Genomic DNA, 23,578 nt, shown 5'->3' with positions numbered 1-23,578 from the left:
TCCTCATTGGGAAATTTGAATATTTCAGTTAGCCTCCTAAATTATTTTCAGCTGTCTTCAATTCCTTATAGAACAAGGCAGAGAATATGTAAACATAGAATAAATTACTTGGAGATCCCCTCTCATCGTGGATTCAGCAGCATCTTTTGTTCTTTCTCTCAAAGCCCCAGTTAATATTAAGTTTCCACATGTGCCAGCAGCTTTCCAGTTTCTAATTCCCAACAAAACCTCTGCTTGCTGGGTTTGATCTCCTAAGAAAAAATGAAAACAGTACTTATCTCTTTAGGATTCTGATGTAATCAGACTAGACTGTTTTGTTGTTGAATTCTGTGGAGTTTTCTAGGATCAAGTATGCTTCGTGTAATTTGTACTTTCTTATATCTGAATGGCATAATTTTTGAGCCTGGCATTACCATGCAGAAACCAGAATCACTTGAAGAGCTAAGAGTCCAACAACTCAATTTAAATAAATTTCATGAATACTGTCCATTAATTGTTATTACTTGCTCCTACCTTAGGACTTTTATGTTTGCACCTCTCCTTGCCAGGAACGCTCCATTCCTATATCTTGCCTGACTGGATGCTTTGGCTATTCAGGTCTCTATTCGAAGGCCACCTCCTCAGGGAGGCCTCCTTGGTTGTTCTAACCTAAAGCAGCCACTTCCCATATTATCACTTTACCATGTTTTATTTTCTTCAAAGTCCTTGTTGTTTTTTGAAATTATCTTGTTCCATTATTATCATCATTACCAGGATTATCATTATTATCCTAACAACAAGTACACAAATTGAGTTTTTCCTATGTGCCTTACTCAAAACATTGTATTTTATGCAACATTTTAGTAATGACAACTAACATTTATTGAGTACTTAACTACTCGCCAAGCTCTAAGCTAAGCATTTATTGCACTAGGCCAGGTCGGCTTCATCTCTTGCCTGGACTACTGCAGTGGCTGCCTAACTGGCCACCCTTTTTTCATCTTAGCCTCCTTACAGTTCGTTGCCTACATAGCAGCTAGTAATTCTTCTAAAACATAAATCAGGTACATGATGATCCGCTTTCAGCATCATTAATGTTTTTGGCCGTCCTCAGGTCCTAACAATGGCTTACAAGCTCCTGTGTGATCTGGCTTCCCACAACCTCTTTGCTGCATCTCTAACCTCTCCTTACCTTATTCCCCTCTGGCCACAGTCTCTGAATCATGCTTCGCCCAGATTACTACCCACCCCCATGGCGTCATTTCTCCTTTCACTTAGATTTCTGCTGGAATGTCACCTCCTCATAGAGGCCTTTTCCCACTCACTCTTTATTCCCTTATGCTTTATTTCTCTTCACTCAGCTTTATAGTACTTATTTGCCTGTCTTTAGCAAATATTTGTTGAATGTTTACTAAGTACCACGCCCTGTTCTAGGCGCTGGATATGTGAAGTCAATAGGATGGGCAGAATCCCTGTTGACATGGAGATAAGGGGGGAGGCATACAATAGACTCAATAAATAGGTAACATATATAATGTGTTAGATGGCTTTGGGAAAACTAAAGCAAACGAAAGGCTAGGGAGTGATGGGACAGGAGAGGGAGAGTTAAGTTTACAATAGGGCAATCAGGGGAGGCCTCAGGGAGAAAATGGACATTGTGCAAAGTCCTGAAGGAAGTGAGGGAGCAAGCAATGTGAATAATTACAGGAAAGCATGTTCTGGATGGAACGAACATCGAGTTTGAAGGCTCTGAAGGGAGAGCATCTCTAGAATACTCAAGAGACGGCAAGGAAACCTGTAGCTGGAGCAGAGACGCAAGCGGGGGAGGGGGGAGGTGTGGCCAGAGAAATGACAGGGGTGCCAGGCCATAGCACTCAGAGACCCCCAGCTCTCTGCTTGGGAGACTTTGAATGGAGGAGCCTCCTGAGCTGACTTATATTTTAACTGGATCCCTCTGGCCCTTGTGTGGAAAATAGACTTTAGGGAGCAAGGGTTGAAACAGAGTCCAGTTAGCCCAGGAAAGATTGGAGTGGCTAGGGTCAGGGTGGCAGGATGGAAGTAGTGAGACGTGTTTGTGGTCTGGATATATTTTGAAGGTCAGTCCTACAGGATTTACTAAGAAATTGAGAAACAGAGTGATCAAGGATGCCTCATGCCAGGATATTAAATCCAGGCCAGTGGAAGGATGGAGATTCATGTACCAAGATGGAGAGGCAGTGAGGGGAGAGATTTAGGGTGGAAGGAAGGTCATGAGCAGGACCTCAGCTGGCATTGTGGAGCCTTTGTGGGCATGAGAAAAAGGTTGCCCCTATAGGCCGATTCAGTTGGAGCCAGCAGAGTGGACTGGATTTCAGGCCCTGTTCCTTCCCTTGGTAGGGTATCTTTATGCACAGTTGCAGGCAGTGGCATTAGTCAGCAGCTTTGCTTTGGGCCATGGTAAGTTTGTATCCAGTGAGATGTTGATCCGGCTGCTGGGTATGAGTTTGGGGTTCAGGGAGGCAGAGAGACTGCAGGTGTAAAGCTCTGTCGGGGGAACATTCCTGGCTATTTTCTCTTTATATTTATTTAATATATTTGTGTATGTATTACATTGTACATTAGATATGCTTTATTTACCTGCTCACTGTCTCTTCCATCACTATGTAAGCTCGAAGCGATCCACGTCTGTGCTTACTACTCAGTTGCATACCCAGACCCAGCTCAGTGCCTGGCACCTGGACACTTAATAAACATGGTTGGATGAATAAACTAATTGGGGATACCACTGCTTTCTACTTGTCCTGTGGGTTTCATGAAATTGAGTGCGTGGCCAGGTCTAAATGTCAGTCAGTATTTCAGACATTCCCATTCCTGCTCTGTGCCTAAAGTCCAAAGAGAGGTTTTAAACCTCCACCACTGAAAACCATTTACTGCATGATTACCAAAAGGAAACTTAAGTTCCAAGAGGCCTTTATACTTATAAAGATTGCCTTGCAGCCAAAACACACACTAAAATGATGGGGAAACTTAAAATGAAGGAAAATGAACCTGGTTTAGATAGCAAATTCCTTTCACAGTGACTTCTGAGCCTATTCTTTTTTATTTTATTTTATTTTATTTATTTATTTTTGGCTGCATTGGGTCTTAGGTGCTGCGCGCAGGCTTTCCCTACTTGTGGGGAGCGGGGGCTACTCTTGGTGGCGGTGCGCGGGCTTCTCATTGTTGTGGCTTCTCTTGTTGCGGAGCATGGGCTTTAGGCTTTAGGCTTTAGGCACGCGGGCTTCAGTAGTTGTGGCACGTGGGCTTCAGTAGTTGTGGCTCGCAGGCTTAGTTGCTCCGCGGCATGTGGGATCTTCCTGGACCAGGGCTCGAACCTGTGTCCCCTGCATTGGCAGGCGGATTCTTAACCACTGCACCACCAGGGAAGCCCCCTGAGCCTATTCTTGAGGAGACTGTTAATGCTTTCCTTTCACATTTAGGTTTGCTTGTTGGTGATGGTTTACTTTTAACTTTTTCTTTGTTGCATTGAGGATGAGACTTCCATTTTCCTATCTTATGAGAGGAGATAAAGGGTGACTTAATTCAGCATTTCTGTTGCATTTAGACTCAAGATTGGGGACGATGGATGCCTAGGGCCTCAGCATTTTTATTTGGAATGGTCAGTAATGGCTTTGCACAAGAGGTGAGGTTTAAAATGGGCTTTGAATCAGTTAGCTATTGTTGTATAATGACAGACCACTCCCAAATTCAATTATGGATATTATGGCTCACAAGACTATGGTTTAGCTAATCTTGACTGGGCCCACTCATGAGTTGGGTAGGCAACTCTGCTTAACTTGGCTGGGGTCTCTCACATATGTGGGGCAGTAGTCTGGTCTAGCATGGGACATCTGGGCTCCCATCCTGCAGTAGGCTAGACCAGGCCTGTTTACGTGGCAGAGTTTCAAGAGCAAGAATGGAAATGCCCAAAGCTTCTTGAGGCCTTAGCTTGGAATTGGCATAGCATAACTTCTGCCACATTCCATTGGTCAAAGCACAGGGTAAAGAAATAGACTCCACTCATGATGGAGAAGCTGCACAGTCATATTTCAAAAAGTGTGGTCATAGAGAGACCATTATTTGGAGCTATCAGTCTAACACATGGCTTGAAGGATAAGTAGGTAGGGTTTAGAAGGAGGACGTGAAGTTACTGGTGTGAACCTCCTCTGATCTAAAAAAGAATGAGCCTCAACTGTCCTGCATCCCACCTCCCTAATATCCGGGAAACACAAGAAGCATAAGCTTCTCTATTGGCTTGTAGGTTTTAATACTGTTTAATAGTGTTCTCTTTTTCTTAGAAAAGAGTATCTCATTGAAGGTACATCCATAATTGTCTTGAGAAGGTTTCATAGAATATATATATTAAGTTGTTTTGCAAGATGCTTGGCATACAGCCATATTTCTTGCAGTTATCTTGGTCATGTTGGTGTTTCCACAAGTAATGATTGTACCCTTCTCTTGTAGGATTATGCCCATATGTTGACCTGTGTTACTGAAAGAGAAAAGTTTATTGTGCCCATCAAAGCTAGAGGTGCACGAGCCATCCTAGATTTTCCTGACAAACTGAATTTTTCTACTTGCCCTGTCAAATACAGCACTCAGAAGATTCTGCTGGTGCGAAACATTGGCAACAAAGATGCTGTGTTTCACATCAAAACTCACAGGTATGCATTCCTTCAGCTTTTTTTTTTTTTAAACATCTTTATTGGAGTATAATTGCCTTACAATGGTGTGCCAGTTTCTGCTTTATAACAAAGTGAATCAGTTATACATATACATATGTTCCCATGTCTCTTCCCTCTTGCATCTCCCTCCCACCCTCCCTATCCCACCCCTCTAGGTGGTCACAAAGCACCGAGCTGATCTCCCTGTGCTATGCGGTTGCTTCCCACTAGCTATCTATTTTACGTTTGGCAGTGTATATATGTCCATGCCACTCTCTCACTTTGTCCCAGCTTACCCCTCCCCCTCCCCATATCCTCAAGTCCATTCTCTAGTAGGTCTGTGTCTTTATTCCCGTCTTGCCACTAGGTTCTTCATGTCAGCTTTTGTTTTTGATTGATTATAGCTAAATCTAGTCAGCACATGTAGTTTCATAGAATAGCAGTCAAGATGCAACTGCTTATTACAGTCTTCACTTGCAAGGATGGGAGACCTCAATGATGTGGGGCAGACTTCCTCTTCATCCCATGAGGAACCCAAAATTCAAGGTTACCTGTTTGGATATGGGTGGTTTTCTGAAATGCTGGATAAGAGATTTTCTATTTAGCATAGAGAATGGCTCATGGGAATATATTAATAAACATATTTGTTGTGACTGAGACTTTTATAACTGGCTGTATTAGTTTTCTACTGCTATTGTAATAAATTACCACAAACTTCATGGTTTGAAACAACACAAATTTATTATCTGACATTTCAGTAGATCAGAAGCCTCACTGCGCTAAAATCCCAGTGTTGGCAGGGCTGTGTTCTTTTCTGGAGGCTTGATGGGAGGATCCATTTCTTTGCCTTTTCCAGCTTTAGAGGCCACCCACAATTTTCGCATCTGAAAAATGGGGGAAAGTAGCCACCTTATGGGGTTGTTGTGAGGAATAGATGAATTAATAAACATAAACTGCTGGTATATAGCAAGTACTGTATAGTGAGTGTTTCTTCTTTTATTGTTTCTTTAAATGACCTACTGCCAGTGTCGTGGGCAGAATAATGGCTCCTCAAATATGTGCATGTCCTAATCCCCAGAACCTGTAAATGTGTAGTGTCACATGACAAAGGGGACTAGGGTTGTAGATGTAATTAAGGTTGCTAATCAGCTGACCTTAAAATGGGCAGATTATCCTGGATCATCTGGGTGGGCCCAGTGTAATCACAAACATCTTTAAAAATAGAAGGAGGCAGAAGAAGAGTTTGGAGTGATGAGATATGAGAAGAACTCAACCTGCTATTGCTGGCTTTGAAGATGAGAAAGCTGAGCAATAGAGAGGTTGTATAACTTGCTCAAGAGCACATAGCTAGTAAGTGAAGCTGTTTGATTTTAATCTGATAATTTATGGTGTAGCTATAGTGTAGTAGACATTATGGGACAATATAAATATTATGGGACAATCCTTGCCCTCAGTGATCTCTCTTATAAGATGGGGAAGAATGGTTGTTATGGGACATGAAGATGTTGGCTGATTAGCAGGGCCATAACAAGAATGGCCAGCTTGGGAACACAGGAGACAGAAGGTCAAATTCTTTTCTATGACTTTCTAAAAATAAGGCAGATATTGAGCTGGATCATTTTCATAAGGGCTTTATCTGTGGAATCCTTCGCTAGTTTAAGGACACATCTCTCCAGTAAGGATTAGCATTTACTTCTGCCTGGTTCCCAAAGGTTAGACAACATAGACTGCCTCTCTGGTAATTTCTTGGCTTAGGGGTTCCTGGACTGATCATGCATATCTAAACCCTAAACTGGTAGAATACACATGTCCAAAGTATGAATTCCCTAGAGAATCCTTGTTTCCCTCATTCAAAACCACGATAGACATCTTTCCTTGCGCTAATGGGACAATGTTTTGGTAACCTTTGAAGTTTCCCAGGTTTATATGGGGATTTTGTTACCAGTCCCCTGACTTAACCATCCCAAGACCTTGTATCCTGCTGCTATTAGCAGGGCTGTTAAAACCCAGGCTTCAAGGGCTCAGTGGCTTACTGCTCTGGTTCTTATTTCCTCTTGTTTTTGAATCCTGTGGATTTGCCTTTTTTTTTTTTTTTTTTTTTGGCATGCTCAGCTACACATTTATGTAAGTTATATTTTATCCAGACTTTCTAGGTATTTCCTGGTGGAAGAGTTTTCGGGTTACTTGGTCTGCCATATGGTAGGTAGCACGGATGCCATAATGTGGGTTGAGGCACATCCCTCAGGAGGGAATTTGTGTTTATTCTTACATGTGTCCCAGGAGCGTCACTAGCTCTAAACCATTTCATGTAGATTCAAGTTTCTGTTTGGTATCATTTTTTCCTGGCTGAAAAACTACTTTAATATTTCTTGTAGCACAGATCTAGTGGATATTATCTCAGTTTTTGTCTACTTGAAAAAAATATTTTGCCTTCATTTTTTGAAAGATTTTTTTCTCTACAGTATAGAATTCTGAAATGGCAGTTATATATACATTTTTTTTTTTTTTTAGTACTTTAAAGATGTCACTTCATTGTCTTTTGGCTTACAGTTTTCTCATGAGAAGTCTGCTGTAATTCCTAGCTTTGTTTTTCTGTAGGTAATTATGTCTTTTTCTTGGGCTGCCTTCAAGATTTTGTCTTTATATTTGGTTTTTAGCAGTTTGAATGTGATGTGTCTAGAGGTGGATTTTGTTTTTGGTTGTTTTTTGGTTTAAGGATCTTATTTTGCTTTTATTTGATTTTTGTTTCAATCCTGCATGAAGTTCTCTGAGCTTCTTGGATCTGTCATTATTTTTGGAAAACATCAGCCATTATCTCTTCAAATATTTCTTTTCTCCATCCTCTCTCACTATCTCTTCTGCTTGTAGGAATGTTCTGTCTGCCACAGGTGAAATACTCTGCACATGTCTTCTTTAGAGGCAGGAGATTGTCCATTTTTGTTTGCCCTGCAATCTCAGCTCTCTAAAGGGTTTGAGAAAAATTGTGATTTTGTTGTTTATCTGTTTTTTTTTTGTTGTTATTGTTACAGTAAAAGAAACACTCTTTTCAGCTCTCTACATCCTGGGTGGAAGCATGACTCTGACCCACTTTAGATAAATCAACCATCAGAGGCAAAGGAAAAATTCTTTTGAAAATCAGTGTCTCCTGACATTGTCAAAGTGCTTATAAAGGCTTTGTTTGTCATTTCGTGGTGAGACTCATTTCGATTGAAGGGAAGGGAGCAAGTTGTTCAACTGGCTCACCATGACTTAGAAAGAACCAATCTCTTTTGATTAAAAAAAAAAAAAGAACTTTCATAACCACCATCCATAATACACATTAAAAACTTCCTGTGACATTGGTATTGTTCCAATGAAAAAGAGAGTCCACCTAAGGTGGAAAAACAAGCACAGGCAGCATATCTTCCTGGACTGTTCGGCTGAATCTTAAAAACTATACATAATTGGCAATACATTCATGTAAAGTGAAACAAAATCACAGATTTAATACTGTGAAGTTGCAGGAAAAGATCTAAAACTTTTATATCCATGTAACTGTGAATGTGAATCATCTTTTCCCAATGTAGAAACACTTCTAAGGTAAAATGGTGAGCTAACTCAAGGACTAGCCAGAAATCATAATGACATTAGAAACTCTAGTCCAACATTCCCATTTTACAGATGAAAGAAGTAAGGTCTGAGAAGGTAAATGACTTAGCCAAGTTCCCCCAGTAAGTTAATAACAAAATTTGGATTAAAACAAACATGGGCCAGTTCTGGCCTTGTTTACCTCAAGATCCATTCCTTGCCCTTCCCAGGCTTTGCTCAGTATCTATGTTGGGCTGTGTTAGCCCCTCTAGCCTCCACGACCTGCTGGATTTCACCTGGGTTTGACCAGTGGGGGGCACTAGAAGGAGGTTGGAGAGTAGGAAGAAGTCAGAGTATTTCTCTTCCTCCCTCTCTAACTTCAGTAGAGTCCCCAGCAAGCAGCTGCATCTCCTCTGTGGTTCTACCACATGTCAGACAGACCTGCCATGGTTCCAACTTCTGCCAGGTCCCCAGGATCTGCTAATACTTCCTCCTCTCCTTTTGTCTCCAGCCCAGTGGTGGAAATGGCTTACTGCTATTACCAGTCCCTGAGCTATCTCACCATCTTAAGTTGGGCTTTTCATAGCTTTCATCTTCTGTGTAACCAAGTCCTTCAATTAAATTTCCTGTTTATTTTTGTTTTCCTGTTTAGACTCTGCACAAAATGGTACTTTTATGTTCTTTCCACAAAATGCATGTAATCCAACCATGATGTCAATTCTGTGAGCTACCTCAAATCCTTCCAATAAATCCCTTTTCTGTCTAAGTTAGCCAGAATTGGTTTCTGTTGTTTGCAACTGAAAGCCCTAATGACTACAATGAGAAAGAATGCAGTTGAATTTGTGGTCACATTTTATTGAATCAGAATGTCTGGGGGGATCCCCTGACGAGTATCCATTCTGAAAAATGCACAGGTGATTGTGTTGCCCAGACAGGGCTGAGGACCACTCTTTCATTGACAACATGATTGTCAGTAGACATAGTGGAGCAGTATATGTAGTTTGAGAATTTGGAGTCAAAAACATAGGGTCTATACTCTTGGTCTTGCTGCTTTTGTAGTCATTATACAGTTAGAAATAATATCTCACAGGAAATTGTTTAAAAAACAAATCATATTCTTTTCATTGAAATAATGATTTAATTAATGGTAAAGTTTATAAGTGGTCAGGTTCATATAAATTATAAAAAATAAAACTTTATGTGTCTGTTGCTCCCATTAGAATGTGATCTTCTCAAATGCAAGGATTGTATCTCTTTTCATTTGTATGTCCCCAGCATCTAGCAAAGTGTCTAGAATAAATAAGTGCTCAATAAATGTTTATAGGATGCCTAACCAACAATGTATCGCAACAGCAGAGCTACAACTATAAACCTCTACAATAATTTAAAATAAAAAAACATGCTCCAAGTACTATAAAAGAGGCATAGTGTTTTTTTACACTAATAAAAGGAGCCTCAGTGTGCTATAAAGTATACAGAGAACATAAACAATTACTCTTCAACTTTATTACAGATTTGACCTAAAACTCTAGTAGGTACCAGAATAACTTTGACTATTAAAGTAGGATTAATTTTGGAAGGTGAAATAGAAAGGATTAAGGAGTAATTTCAAAATCTAAAATCTCAATTTAGGAATCAGTTAATAAGAAAGATTATCTGAAGGAAAAATACTAATTTTATATTCAATGTTTAATATAATAGAACCAGTATTTAGTCTTCTGCTAAAATATTGAATCATTTGAATGGAATAATTTTAGTTCTTAAGAGCAGTTCGTAGTGGATTGAACAAAAACTCAAAATCTTTCTTGTGGCTCACGATTTTACACAAACCCGAGTTCCCTCCCTAATCAAGTATTTGGTATTAATGAGGATGTGATATCAAAACCAGACATTCTGGTAGACAGAGGCAGCTTTATACCCTGGAGGAACAGCACCTTTTACCTCTCTGTAAGATCATTTTCTGGTACTTGGTATTCTCTAGCCTTTTCAGCCTGTCTGCCTCTAGTAAAATGAAATACAAAATCAAATTATAGACAATGTTTAAGCACCAGAACTTAACACACTCTATCCAATTAATGTCTGATTTATAGAGAAAGCTTAGGCAGCTCTAAGTAGCAATGGCCATCCCAGGTGATTTTCTAACCACTGAAGAAGTTTAGTGTAATATAAACCCAACAATTAGCACAAAAGGGAAGAATCTGTTACCACTGTATGGAATTAGGATTTCTGGAGGTCGTAAGAAGAGTCCCTTTGTCCATAGAAAATTAGCTTAGGTTCTGTAATGTAATACTATCCAATTCATTTCAAAACTGTTATTTTGCTACTAAGAAATGTTTGAAAAAAAAAAAAGAAAGCACAGTGTAGGGAGAAAAATATTAGGAACTGGTGAAGCGGAGGTAGAAGAGAATGTTACAATGTTGTTCCCAAAGCCAGGAAACTGGGGCCAGTTCCCAATTCTTCAGATTCTTCCTGAGGCCATAAGGAAGGAAAGAACTTTAAAGATGGTGAGACTCACCTTCATCTTCCATCAAGCAGAGATTCTTGAGATACCAAAAGTCTGCTCCTTTTCTGTTCCACCAAGTTGTTATAAAGATTAAATAAAGATTAGAGATATTTTAAATTTCCCTTTAAAAGTTGATTATAATTCAATTTAACAACCTCTTTTGAGAGGCTCCTATGAGTAAAGAGCTATGCATGGGGTGGTGAGAGACACAAAGATGAATCTAACCAGGTGGCTTCCACATTCAAGGATGGTTTGGGGAGACAGAAAAAACTTGAAGGCAGGCTTCCATCCCTGCTCTAACACTACCTACTTGGGTAGCTTTGGGCCAGTTGCCTGCCCTTTTAGAGCATCTACTTTCTCGTATCTAAAATGCAAATAACAAGACCTACTTTCTCAAGATTTTGTGAGGATTAAAAGAATTGACATATGTAAAGTGCCTACTGTAGTACCCAGCATAGAGTATGTGCTAATGAAATTTTGTTTGCTTTCTCTTTCCTTTCATCTCAATAGTCTCTAGCTATTGGGAGAGACAGGCATGAAAACCTATTATTGTACAAGGTGAGCTAAAGTAAGAAGTAAAAATAAAGTTATAGTCTCTGAGAGGAAGGAGACATTATTAATAAGAGAGAGAATCAGGAAAGATTCTATTTAAAAGGTAGCTTTGAGTCTGGGCTATGATGGGTGACTTTGGAAGGAGTATTACATGGAAAACGGTGAATGTTTCTATCTGACCCGAGCAGTTCTGGAATGTCTATGTATGGGGCACTGTCTGGTTGGAAGGAAGAGGAGGTGCAGTGCTGGGGAAGGTTATGGGTGTAGAGACTAAAGCCCTCCCATCCCATCCCACCCCAGTCTGACATGGAATGTGACAGGTGTATAATGTATTTGGACAGATGTATCTGTTTAATGAGAAGGCCAAAACTAGTTGGGAGTAGATTGTGTGGGACCTCAAATGTCGAGGACTTTGGACTTTATTACATAAATTATGGGGGCCACTGAAGGTGTTTGAACAAGAGATTGATGTGTTATGTCCTGTGTGTGTGTTTTTTTTTTACAATGTTTCTAGAGCAGTGTGAAGGATTGAGAGGAGGATGATAAAAACCTGAACTCATCTGAATACCCAAGATCATCCTCCAGCTGCCAATGAGGGAGATAACAATAGCAGTAACAAAAATAATAATAAACATTTGTTTAGCATTTCCTACATGCCAGACATTATTCTGCGCACTTTACCTCTATCAACTCCTTTAATCCTCACTACAACCCTGTGAAATAGGTGCTGTCGTTATCCTCATTTTACAGATGAGGAAACTGAATGTTCAGTGACATACCCAAGCTCATGGCTGATCTGGGTTTTGAACTTATTCATTTGGCTCCAGGCTAGTAACTACTACCTCATGGTGCCCCTACAGCAGTGCCTGGAGTTCATTGGAGTTTCAGTGCTGAAGGTATGGGAAAAGGACAGACGAAGGAGTGGGAAAGTAGTGAAAGGAGAGGGCAATCCAAATAGAGGGCACCAGAGAAAATAAACAATTGCCCGTGGTAGGAAGCACTCGAGGTCCTGCAGTGATAATTTCAGGTACCACCAAGTGCTACCCATGCTGTAAGCTTCGTACCCTCATAGAACAAAGGTTAGGTTTTCTGAAATTAAGTTCATTATCTAAGGGAAGGTTTAAGGAATGAAGACTAAAAACAGTTGCGATACAAGTAAATAATCAGAAACAGCTTAGCCTGCCAGATACATTGTCCAACACATTACTTTGAAAAACTGGCAATTTAAAGAAGTGAAATGGACCATGAAAATAATTAAAAGGGCTGGGTTTCCTGTTTAGAAGGAAGAGCTCTGTAAGTTATTTAAGGTACTTCATGATCAGATCCAGCTTCTCTCTTACTCTTCCTTTCCAGGACAATTAAAATCAACTGTTTCCTGTTTCCTGTTCCCAGATCCACCCTACCTCCCCATAAGGTCTGCATGCCCAAATTCTATTTTCAAGACACAGATGTCCCCAGTTTGCCTTTCCAAATGCTCTCCACCCTTCTCCAGCTTACTCTCACCCAGGAGGCTAACCTATATGGCAGAGGTCAATAGGCTCCCATGCCTTTGGCTTCTGGTTGGGTTCAGCCAGTGGGAGTCCCAGCAGGCAATCAGGCAAAGGATGTGAGGTCAAGACACTTTTCCCCCTAGTGTCCTATGTGTGAGGCCTCCTGGGCTGACTGTCTCTCTTAACTAAAGCCCTTTGAGCCTCATAAGGCAGCCTTCTCTTAGGACTCTGGTGGGTTTCAAAACCGTTCCTTCTCCTTGGCTCTTTGGGCCTAGAGGTGGTAACAGTTCTACTGTTAACAACCCTGGGCAATTGCATCATCTCTTGTAATTTCCCTACACCCCTTCCCCCCTTTTAAAAAGACCCTTTGTTAGACTGCCCTCACCTTATCCTCATGTGATTGTGTGATCACTTTCCTTTTGAGACTCTGGTATATTTTTCCATCATAAAACCCTCTCTTCGCTGAACTCTTGCAAAACTTGATTTTTATCCCTTTGAAGGGACTGTTCTTTTGCAAATTACAGTATTTGCGTACACGTTATAAGTCTGTCCTTTTCTGGAATCACTCAGTGAATGTTAAAAGAATGGCTAAATGGCAAGGATACAAACAAGAATATTATGCATCATTTAAGTTTTTCTTACATTTGTTGTTCTATTACTGTTATTTTAATATTAACACTAAAGTTCTTTCACATTAAGGGAAAAGTATACTTCTGAATCACTGGATTGTCGTGTTGGGTCTGTGTTGTCTGCAGAACTGGAACTCATGTCTCCTCTCCCCTTCCCCCTCACACTGGTCGGGAATGTGTTCTTTTTTTTATTTTATTGGCGTATAATTGCTTTACAATGTTGCATTAGTTTCTGCTGTACAAGGAAGTGAATCAGCTATATGTGTACATATAGGAATGTGTTCCTATATGATGTGTTTCCGTGTGTGTTGCAGGCCCTTCTCTGTAGAGCCATCTGTTGGAACTCTTAATGTAGGAGAGTCCATGCAACTGGAAGTGGATTTTGAGCCACAGACTGTGGGCAATCACAGCGAAAAACTTATTGTGTATTACGACACAGGTATGTATTATTCTTTGTTAAAAGTTCTACATTTTAAGAAAGGTCAGATGGAAAACATGGTGAGGCAAAACAGGAAATGGTTATTTTGTCTGCGTTAGAGTAAGCTAAGACCCACAAGGTAAAGAACTAAAGACTGAATGCTTCCAGCAGAAATGATGCTGAGCCACATATAAATCCCACCTACCAGTTTCTCCTGTGCTTGAAAGCCTGAGAAATATAGGGCTCAGAAGGAACCGAAGAAACCTATACCCAGAAGTTACACTGGTAGATTGAGGTTATTTATATGTAAATGGAAACTTGAAGGTAACGTAATAACACATGGGTTTTCCATTTACTGCTGCATTTGTCTAACATTTAAAAAATACAGACCCGAGTTCAGAATGTTCTTGTGTGTGTCCTCTAACTGGATGTAAGATCCGGTTACTTTAATCCTTAGAATATGCAAATGTCTTACTTAAATCTAGGACTTTGTCTATTGCTGCTAGCATTTTCTTGAAGGCCCCACCCAGGGTAGTAATGAAAATTCACTTATTGTTTTTGCAAATATTTAATCTATGGTCATGTAGACTGTATGTACGTTATGCAAGTCTCCGAAGTTGGTTTTCAAATTAATATTTATTACTACTATTTATTATTTCATGATTTTTCTCATTTCCGTCTCACTTCTTTTTTACCCATTTATGTTGATTGACCCAGATTGTCTGCATCAGAAGGGCACTGTAGGGAGAAAACAGAAGTGCACAGTCAGGGAAAAAGCAACAAATGATGCCTAGGTCATAGTTCAGAGTTGCTGACTTTGTGGATGCTTATCTGAGCAGGACCAATCAAGCCCTTGCATAAGGATGTGTGGTTAAGTGGTCCTGGCTCCACACTGCCCAGCATAACAACAACTCATAATCAGTGGCACAATCTATACTTATCTTTTAGTGTTGTCCACAATTCACTGGCTGCTAGTAAGAAAAACCTAACCTGGACTAGCTTAAGCAAAAGGGGGATGTTTTGGCCCATGTAACCCAACAGTGGAAGATTAAAAGCACAGTACATAACCCACCAGGGATGTCAGTTTCTCAAAGTAGTGCCATTTTACACTCCCACCAGCAAAGCTTGGGAGTTCCAGTTGCTTCACACCCTCGCCTACCCATAGTGTTGTATTGTTCATTTTAGGTATACTGGATGTATAAAGTGATGTCTTCTAGTGGTTTTAGTTTTTATTTCTCTAATGATTAATGATGTTGAACACCTTTTCATGGGCTTGCTGGCTTTTCATATATCTTTTTAAATTAAGTGTTGAAGTCTTTTGCTCATTTTTGAGTTGTTTTTCCTTTTATCATTAATTTGTAAGAGTACTTTACAGCTTGTTATTCTGAATACTAGTCATTTGTCAACTATATGTGTTGTTAATTTTCTCTACCAGTCTGTAGATTGCCTTTTCATTTCTTTAATGATATTTCTTGATGAGCTAACGTTTTTAATTTTTTTGAAATCTGTATTATCATTTTTTTAAAATGCAATAACTTTTTAAAATTTATTTTATTTATTTATTTTTGGCTGTATTGGGTCTTCGTTGCTGTATGTGGGGTTTCTCTAGTTGCAGCGAGTGGGGGCGGGCTTCTCATTATGGTGGCTTCTCTTGTTGCGGAGCATGGGCTCTCGGCACGCGGGCTTCAGTAGTTGCGGCACGCGGGCTCGGTAGTTGTGGCGCATGGGCTTAGTTGCCCTGCGGCATGTGAGATCTTCCCGGACCAGGGCTCAAACCCGTGTCGCCTGCATTGGCAGGTGGATTCTTAACCACTGTGTCACCAGGGAAGCCCTTTTTTTCTTTCAAGATTAATGCTTTTTGCCTTCTTGCTAAGAAATCTTTGCCTTTTCCAAGATCATGAATATGTTCTCCTGTGTTTACTCTTAGAAGGGCAGTAGTTTTAGCTGCAAGTTTAAGTTAATGATTTATCTTTGATTTCATTTTTGCATATGTGTCAAGTGCGGACCATGTTTCTTTTTTTTTCTCCATGTGGGTTATTGGCTCATCTCCATTCTATTATCTTATTCTGGAATTCCAACTACTTTATTATTCTATTACTTACTCTACTATTAGTCTGTTATGTATTACTTTTAACCTCTATTTTATGTTTTCCATATTTTTGTAGACTTCTCTGGATACTTTCTTCCTATCCATTGTCCCATTCAATAATTCCCTCTTCAGCAAAGACTCACTTGCTGAGTTTTAATTTTTCAATTATTGTAATTATTTTAATTTCTGAAAGTTTTATTTGGTTCTTGTCAAATCTGATTGCTGTCTACTCTTTTATTTTTCATGTTTCCCTCTTATTTCTTAAATATATTAAACATTTATATTGTGTATGTGGTAATTCAAACATATTAAGTCTGCTCATCTATTTATTTATTTTGCTCTTTGTTGTTTCTTATGGTTTTTCAATCATGGTATCTGTAGAGGAGGAAAAATGTCTTTTTCCTCTACCCGTTTAGGTTTTTAAGATGGGGCCCCTGTAACAAAAGACAGGTTAACAAGAGAAGAACATAAAAATTTATTTAATGTAAGTTTTACATGATATGGGAGGCTTCATAAGGAAATGAAGATCTGAAGAAGTAGTAAAATCTGAATTCCTTTATGCTGGTTCGATGAAGGATGGCAAGTTGTGGGAAAACGTGATAGGACAAAAAAATGACATGAGCTAAGAGTAGCAAACTGGGGGAGACAGTAAGGCCTGTTTATTCAGGCTCCTCTTGATGTCCCTCTATATTTGAAGATACGCATGCTTCTTTCTACCTGGTGTTGGAGGGCACCTCTCACATGGGGGATCTTGTGACCTGCTTCAGGGGAAGTTAAGAAAATCCCTCTTGCACTTGCCATTTCTTATATTCCTTCAGCTTGAAATATTTAATATGCCAAGGTGCCATATTTTGTGGTAGTGTGTTCTGAACCCCATCATTATCTTATGCCTCTTTGTGTTTTGTAGTTTCTGGATTTAGCATCGTTACTTTGGGCAGGCCCTGGACTTTATGTCCTGTCCTAGGCACCCAATGCAATAGTTAAAACAGAAGTTCAAGGGTTAACAAAGTCCACTAGGGCAAAAGACAACCTTGGCACTAGATTATTTCCTGGTATTCTTCACTTTGCTTTAATGTCCTTGTTTTCCTATCAGGTTAGTGATCAGTTTTAAAGTAGTTTGAAAAATGTTTTATTGAGTATTTTAGTTATTTCAATCTCCAGTTTAATGTGCTACTTAAAGCTGCTTTTAATGTATGTCTTTTTTCACATTATTCAGCAATATTTATTCAGTAGTTCATCCTTTCCCACTAGTTTGCAGTCCTTTCTGTATATGATAAACACAGTTTATTCCTGCATGTAGTTAGGTTTTATTTAATTTCTCTCAGCAGCAGTTTTCTGGGTATAAGTCTTGAACATTTTGATTAGATTTATTCCTATATATTCATTCATCTTTGATGATCCTGTAAGTGATTCTTCTATTACTTTTTAAATTGAGGTATGATTTAGATATAAGATGTACAGATCTTAAATGTACAGTTTGATGCATTTTGACAAATGTAAATACCTGTGTAGCACATTCAAGGTATAAAACATCTATCACCTCACAAAGTTCCCTCATGCCCCTTTCCAGTCAATCCCTCCATCCGCCATCCCAGAGATTCTGATTTCTATCATCTTATATTAGTTTTGCTTGTTCTTGGACTTCAGATAAATGTACTCATACAGTATATACTCTTTTGTGTCTGGTTTCTTTCATTCAACATAATGTTTTTGAAATTTATTCATATTGTTGTGTGTATTGGCAATCCCTTTTTTACTCCTGAGCAGTATTCCACTGTTTGGTTATACATAGTTTATCCATTCTCCTGTTAATGTAACTGAATTGTTTGAAGTTTTGGGCTATTATGAATAAACTTTTAATAACCATTATTGTACAAGTCGTGTGTGTGTGTGTACATATGCGTTGATTTCTCTCGGGTAAATATTTGGGAGTAGAATTGCTGGATCATAGAGTAGTTATATGCTTAACTTTATAAGAAACTTCCAAAAAGTTTTCTAAAGTGGATGAAGCATTTTACATTCCCGCCAGCAATGTTTAAGGGTTCCAGTTACTTCACATCCTCACCAGCTCTTGGTCATGTGTTTTTTAAAAAATTGCAGTATAATTGACTTACAATATTAATATTAGTTTCGGGTGTACAACATAGTGATTTGATATTTTTATGTATTGCAAAATGATCACCACGGTAAGTCAAGTGACCATCTGTCACCATACAAAGTTATTACAATATTATTGACTATATTCACTATGTTGTACATTAATCCCTGTGACATTGGCTTTTTTATTTTTTAAATTAATTTTTTGGGGAATATAGTTGTTTTACAATGTTGTGTTAGTTTCTGCTATGTATAGTGAATCGGCTATACGTATACATATGGTATATGTATACATATGCTATACGTATACATATATCCCCTCTTTTTTGGATTTCCTTCCCATTTAGGTCACCACAGAGCATTGAGTAGAGTTCCCTGTGCTATACAGTAGGTTCTCATTAGTTATCTATTTTATATATAGTAGTGTGTATATGGCAATCCCATTCTCCCAATTCATCCCACCCCCTTCCCCCCACCAACATCCATACGTCTGTTCTCTACGTCTGTGTCTCTATTTCTGTTTTACAAATAAGTTCATCCATATCGTTTTTCTGGATTCCATGTATAAGCGATATTATGTGATATTTGTTTTTCTCTTTCTGACTTATTTCACTCTGTATGACAGACTCTAGGTCCATCCACATCTCTACAAATGACCCAATTTCATTCCTTTTTATGGCTGAGTAATAGTCCGTTGTATATATATACCACATCTTTATCCATTCATCTGTCGATGGACATTTAGGTTGCTTCCATATCCTGGCTCTTATAAATAGTGCTGCAGTGAACATGGGGTGCATGTGTCTTTTTGAATTACGTTTTTTTCAGGGTATATGCCCAGTAGTGGGATTGCTGGGTCATATGGTAGTTCTATTTTTAGTTTTTTAAGGAACCTCCATACTTTTCTCCATAGTGGCTGTATCAATTTGCATTCCCACCAACTGTGCAGGAGGGTTCCCTTTTCTCCACACCCTCTCCAGCATTTATTGTTTGTAGATTGTTTGATGATGGCCATTCTGACTGGTGTGAGGTGATACCTTATCGTAGTTTTGATTTGCATTTCTCTCATAATTAGTGATGTCGAGCATCTTTTCATGTGTTTGTTGGCCATCTGTATATCTTCTTTGGAGAAATGTCTATTTAGTTCTTCCACCCATTTTTTGATTGGGTTGTTTGTTTTTTTGATACTGAGCTGCATGAGCTGTGACATTGACTTTCTAGCTGGAGGTTTGTACCTTTTAATCCTCTGTCCCTATTTTGCCCATCTGTCCCCTCCCCTCTGGCAACCACCAGTTTGTTCTATGTATCTTTGAGTCTATTTATGTTTTGTTGTGTTTGTTCATTTGTTTTGTTTTAATTTGAGTCATTCTAGTGGAAGTGAAGTGGTATCTCTTCTGGTTTAAATTTGCATTTCCCTAATGACTTGTAATGTTGAGTAACTTTTCATGTGCTTCTATTTTTATCTTCTACTCTCAGGTGTGTATTCAAGGTTTTTGCCCAATCTTTATTGGGTAATTTATCATTTTGTTATTGACCTGTAGTTTTTGTATATTCTCCATACAAGTCTTTCAGAAATTATTATTGTTAATATTTTCTCACAATCAGTGGATTATCTTTCTAATTTCTTAACAGGGTCTTTTCATTAGCAAAGTAATTTAATTTTGATGAAATACAGTTTATCATTTTTTTCTTTTATACTAGTGTGTTTTTTTCTAATTTTATTTTTAAAGTTTTTGTGAATGTATCAAAATATTGAATTTTGTATGTTGATCATTTATCTACAGACCTTGATAAATTTACTTATTAGCTCATGATTTATCTGTAGATGATATTGGATTTTGTTTATATACAATCAATCATCTGCAAATAATCATAGTTTTCTTCTTTTTAAATTTTTAGCCTTTTGTTTCTTATTATTTCTTGCATAGGTTAGGCCTTCAGTACAGTGATCAATGGAAATGATGATAGTGATTGAACATCCTTTTCTTATTCTCAGTCTCAGAGGGGAAGTGCTCAGTGTTTCATGAATTAGTATGATGACTTTAGTGGATACTCTTTATCAGATTAAGTGAATTCCCTTCTATCTCTAGGTTTCTAAGACTTTCAATCTTGAATGTGTTTTGAATTTTATCAATTACTTCTGCTTTTGTTGAGATGATTATGTATTATTTCACTTTTATTCTTCTAATGCACAGATTGAATTTCAAATACTAAATCCCTGCTATATTCTGGGATAAATGTAAGTTTTAACCATTATCATTTTAATAAATACCTGGATTAGATTTGTTAATATTTTCTTTGAGAGTTTGGCAACCAAATTCATGAGAAAGATTGGTCTGCCTGTAATTTTGTTTTCATGAAATGCCTTTGTCTTTGGTCTGAAAAAACAAATTGGTCTCATAAAACAAGTTGAGAATTATTCTGTTTTAAAACTCTCTCTGGAAAAATTTTTTTAAGATTCATGTTATTTCTTCCTTAAATGATTGAAAAATTCATTGTTCAAGCCATTCGGGTCTAGAGCCTTTTAAAAATTGATTCAGTTTCTTTAGTAGATATAGATCTACTAAGATGTTTCTATTTTTTCTTATGTAATTTTTGGTAAACTTTTTCAAAGAATTTTCCCATTTAATCTAAAATTTTAAATTTGCTGGCATAAAATTGTTTATAATAACTATAATCTGTGTAATGTCTATAGGACCTATAGTGATATCTCCTCTTTCATTATTGATATTGGTAATTTGTATCTTTTTATTTCTTGATCTGTATTATTAGGGCTTTATTCAGAGAACCAACTTTTGATGATTTTCTCTGTTGTTCATTTCTTTTCAGTATCATTGATTTCTACTCTTTATTATTTCATTCCTTCTACTTTCTGTAGGTTTAATTTGTTGTACTTTTTCTAAACCTTAGGAGAGATGCCTAGAGCACTGATTTTTAACCTTTCTTCTTTTCTAATATATGCATTTAAGTCAATAAATTTTCCTCCAAACCTGACTATATCTTCAGCCCATATGTTTTTATATGTTTCATTTACATTAACACATAATTGACAGTATTTTAGAATTTCCATTTTTACTTCTTCTTTGATCCATGGGCTACTTAGCAGTGTGTTGCTTAGTATTTAAACATTTGGGAATTTTTCTAGTTTTCTTTTTGTTATTGATTTCCAGTTGAGTTCCACTAGTGACAGAAAACAAATTCTGTATGATTTCTATCTTTGAAAATAGTTGAGACTTACATTATGGCCCAGAATGTGTTCCATTTTGGTAAATGAGCCCTGTGTACTTGAAAAGAGTACAAGTTCCTCAAGTATCAATTAGGTCAAGTTTGTTAATAATCATATTGTTCAGTCTGTATCTCTACTAATGTTTTTCTTCTTATTTTATTAGTTATTGGAAGATGTCATTAAAATCCACAACTGTGATTGTGAATTTTGTATTTCTCTTTTTTGGTGATATCAGTTTTCATTTTATATGTTTTGAGGCTATGATGCTTGGTGTGTATACATTTAGGTTTGTTATAACTTACTGTTGAATTAACTATTTTATCATTATGAAATGATTCTCAATCATTTATAAGATTTCTGACATCAAAGACTGCTTGATCTGATATTTGTTTAGTACAGCAGCTTTCTTTTGATTCGTGTGTACGTAGTATATTCTGTTCATCCTTTTTCTTTCAACTTTTCGGTGTCCTCATATTTAAAGTGTGACACTTGGAAGTATCACCAGGTTGTTTTTTAATCCAGTCTGAGAATCTTTGTCTTTTAATAGTACTCTTCAGTCCTTTTATGTTGAATGCAATTTCTGATATATTTGAGTTTGAATTTTCTGTTTGACTGTGAAGTAACTGTTACCTTTATGGGAAAATTATTAGCTGAATTTCAACAAAGCCCTTTGTGTTATTAGTGTTACTAGTGGATGAAAGTGGAAAAAAATGAGTGTTAATAAACTCAGTCAGTGATACATTTCTTCCATCTGGATCTCCATGTCTTTGTGAGGTATCATTTTTTGTTTATGTCAGCCCCTAAAATGAAGTATTGGAAAAAGTTGTGGCCTTAGAATTACCTTTTTCAGATGACTATATCACAACATTTTAAATCAGGAGTTTAAAAAAGAATGAAGCTTAGTCAATGTTTTAGCTCTCACTAAAATAATTAATTGTTGGTAAATTGGTAAATATATCAAATAAATTATCTTTAAAATATTGTTTATTATCTCATCCTTTTTTAATATTTTGGGTTGTATTTTTAATACAATTGACATGTGACTATTCTAGTATATGGGTATAATTTGTAAACAAACAAGCTTATATATGTTGGGGGTATAATGTCAAAATATTTTACTTGGTTGAGTTTTGAGACCAACAGGCTTAGATTGCCCATGGATCAATAGAATCAAAACTTGAGAGAAGACTTCAGTGATAATCTAGTCCTTAGATTTGTTTGCATGTGTAAAACCGAAGCCCTAAGAAATTAAGTGACTTGCCCATGACTCCTATAACTAGTCAGAAGCACAGTTAGAACCCACACTCAGGGACTTCCCTGGTGGCGCAGTGGTTAAGAATCTGCCTGCCAATGCAGGGGATACAGGTTTGATCCCTGGTCCAGAAAGATCCCACATGCTGTGGAGCAGCCAAGCCCATGCGCCACAACTACTGAGCCTGCGCTCTAGAGCTGGCGTGCCACAACTACTGAAGCCCGCACACCTAGAGCCCGTGCTGTGCAACAAGAGAAGCCACTGCAATGAGAAGCCCGTGCACCACAACGAAGAGTAGCCCCTGCTTGCTACAACTAGAGAAAGCCCGTGCACAGCAACGAAGACCCAACGTAGCCAAAAAAATAAATTAAAAAAAAAAACAAAAAAAACCCCACACTCAGACTCTCAACTCACATGTAGTGCTTGTTCCTATATAGTGGATCATCTCCCTAATCTCTTGTATTACTACATGTGCATTTTTACTCCCTTAATCTGTTGACTTTGAAATGTAGCTACGTTCTCCCAGTGGCCCTCAATCTGGATTTTACTTTTATGGAAATATTTGGATTGACACCTATACTTACATTTATAGTCCTGTGCTAAAGGAAATGAGTATTTGTGTATTTAAATTTAATAATGCATGGAAAAGTTGATTTCCATACCCTGAGGTGCTGGTGTCAAATTTGATTTATGAATAAAGTCATTTTCTAAAGATTGCAGACAGAGGTAAACTGTCTTGCAGCAATTTTCCTTACATGAAATGAACTGCTGATAAGGATATTCTTTCATCTTTATTGTGCCTTATCAGTGACCAGGATCTATAACCTTTCATTAGTGAAAAACAGTAATGATTACCTAAACACAGTTAATCACAGAGCTTTTCCAAGCAGCCTTGACCATTGGCTTCTCATTTCACTAAATAAGCGTCTCACTGAACTTTCTGCAGCTGTTTGAAGTATGAATTGATTTGAGGAGGGAAATTTAGCATCGGTTTTTCTTTATACTTCTTCAATGTTCCAGAAGGAGGAACACTGATACTCCTCAGTAGGAAGTACTCAATCACCTTTCTAACAGTTGTGTTTATGCCCTTCCAT

General features: G+C 37.9%; 1 protein-coding gene across 1 annotated transcript in view; it reads left to right on the top strand.

Annotated features, from left to right (window-relative positions):
* Positions 1-23,578, top strand: part of HYDIN (HYDIN axonemal central pair apparatus protein) — a 461,030-nt gene that overhangs the window by 124,560 nt on the left and 312,892 nt on the right. Inside the window, exons 7-8 of the mRNA XM_057534458.1 lie at positions 4,462-4,661; positions 13,717-13,841. Of these exons, the coding sequence (XP_057390441.1) occupies positions 4,462-4,661; positions 13,717-13,841 (325 nt within the window). The remainder of the gene's footprint in view (positions 1-4,461; positions 4,662-13,716; positions 13,842-23,578) is intronic.

The sequence above is a fragment of the Balaenoptera acutorostrata genome, chromosome 19 (assembly GCF_949987535.1).
Source record: "Balaenoptera acutorostrata chromosome 19, mBalAcu1.1, whole genome shotgun sequence".
Classification (NCBI taxonomy): domain Eukaryota; kingdom Metazoa; phylum Chordata; class Mammalia; order Artiodactyla; family Balaenopteridae; genus Balaenoptera; species Balaenoptera acutorostrata.
This window is presented reverse-complemented; position numbering and strand designations above follow the sequence as displayed.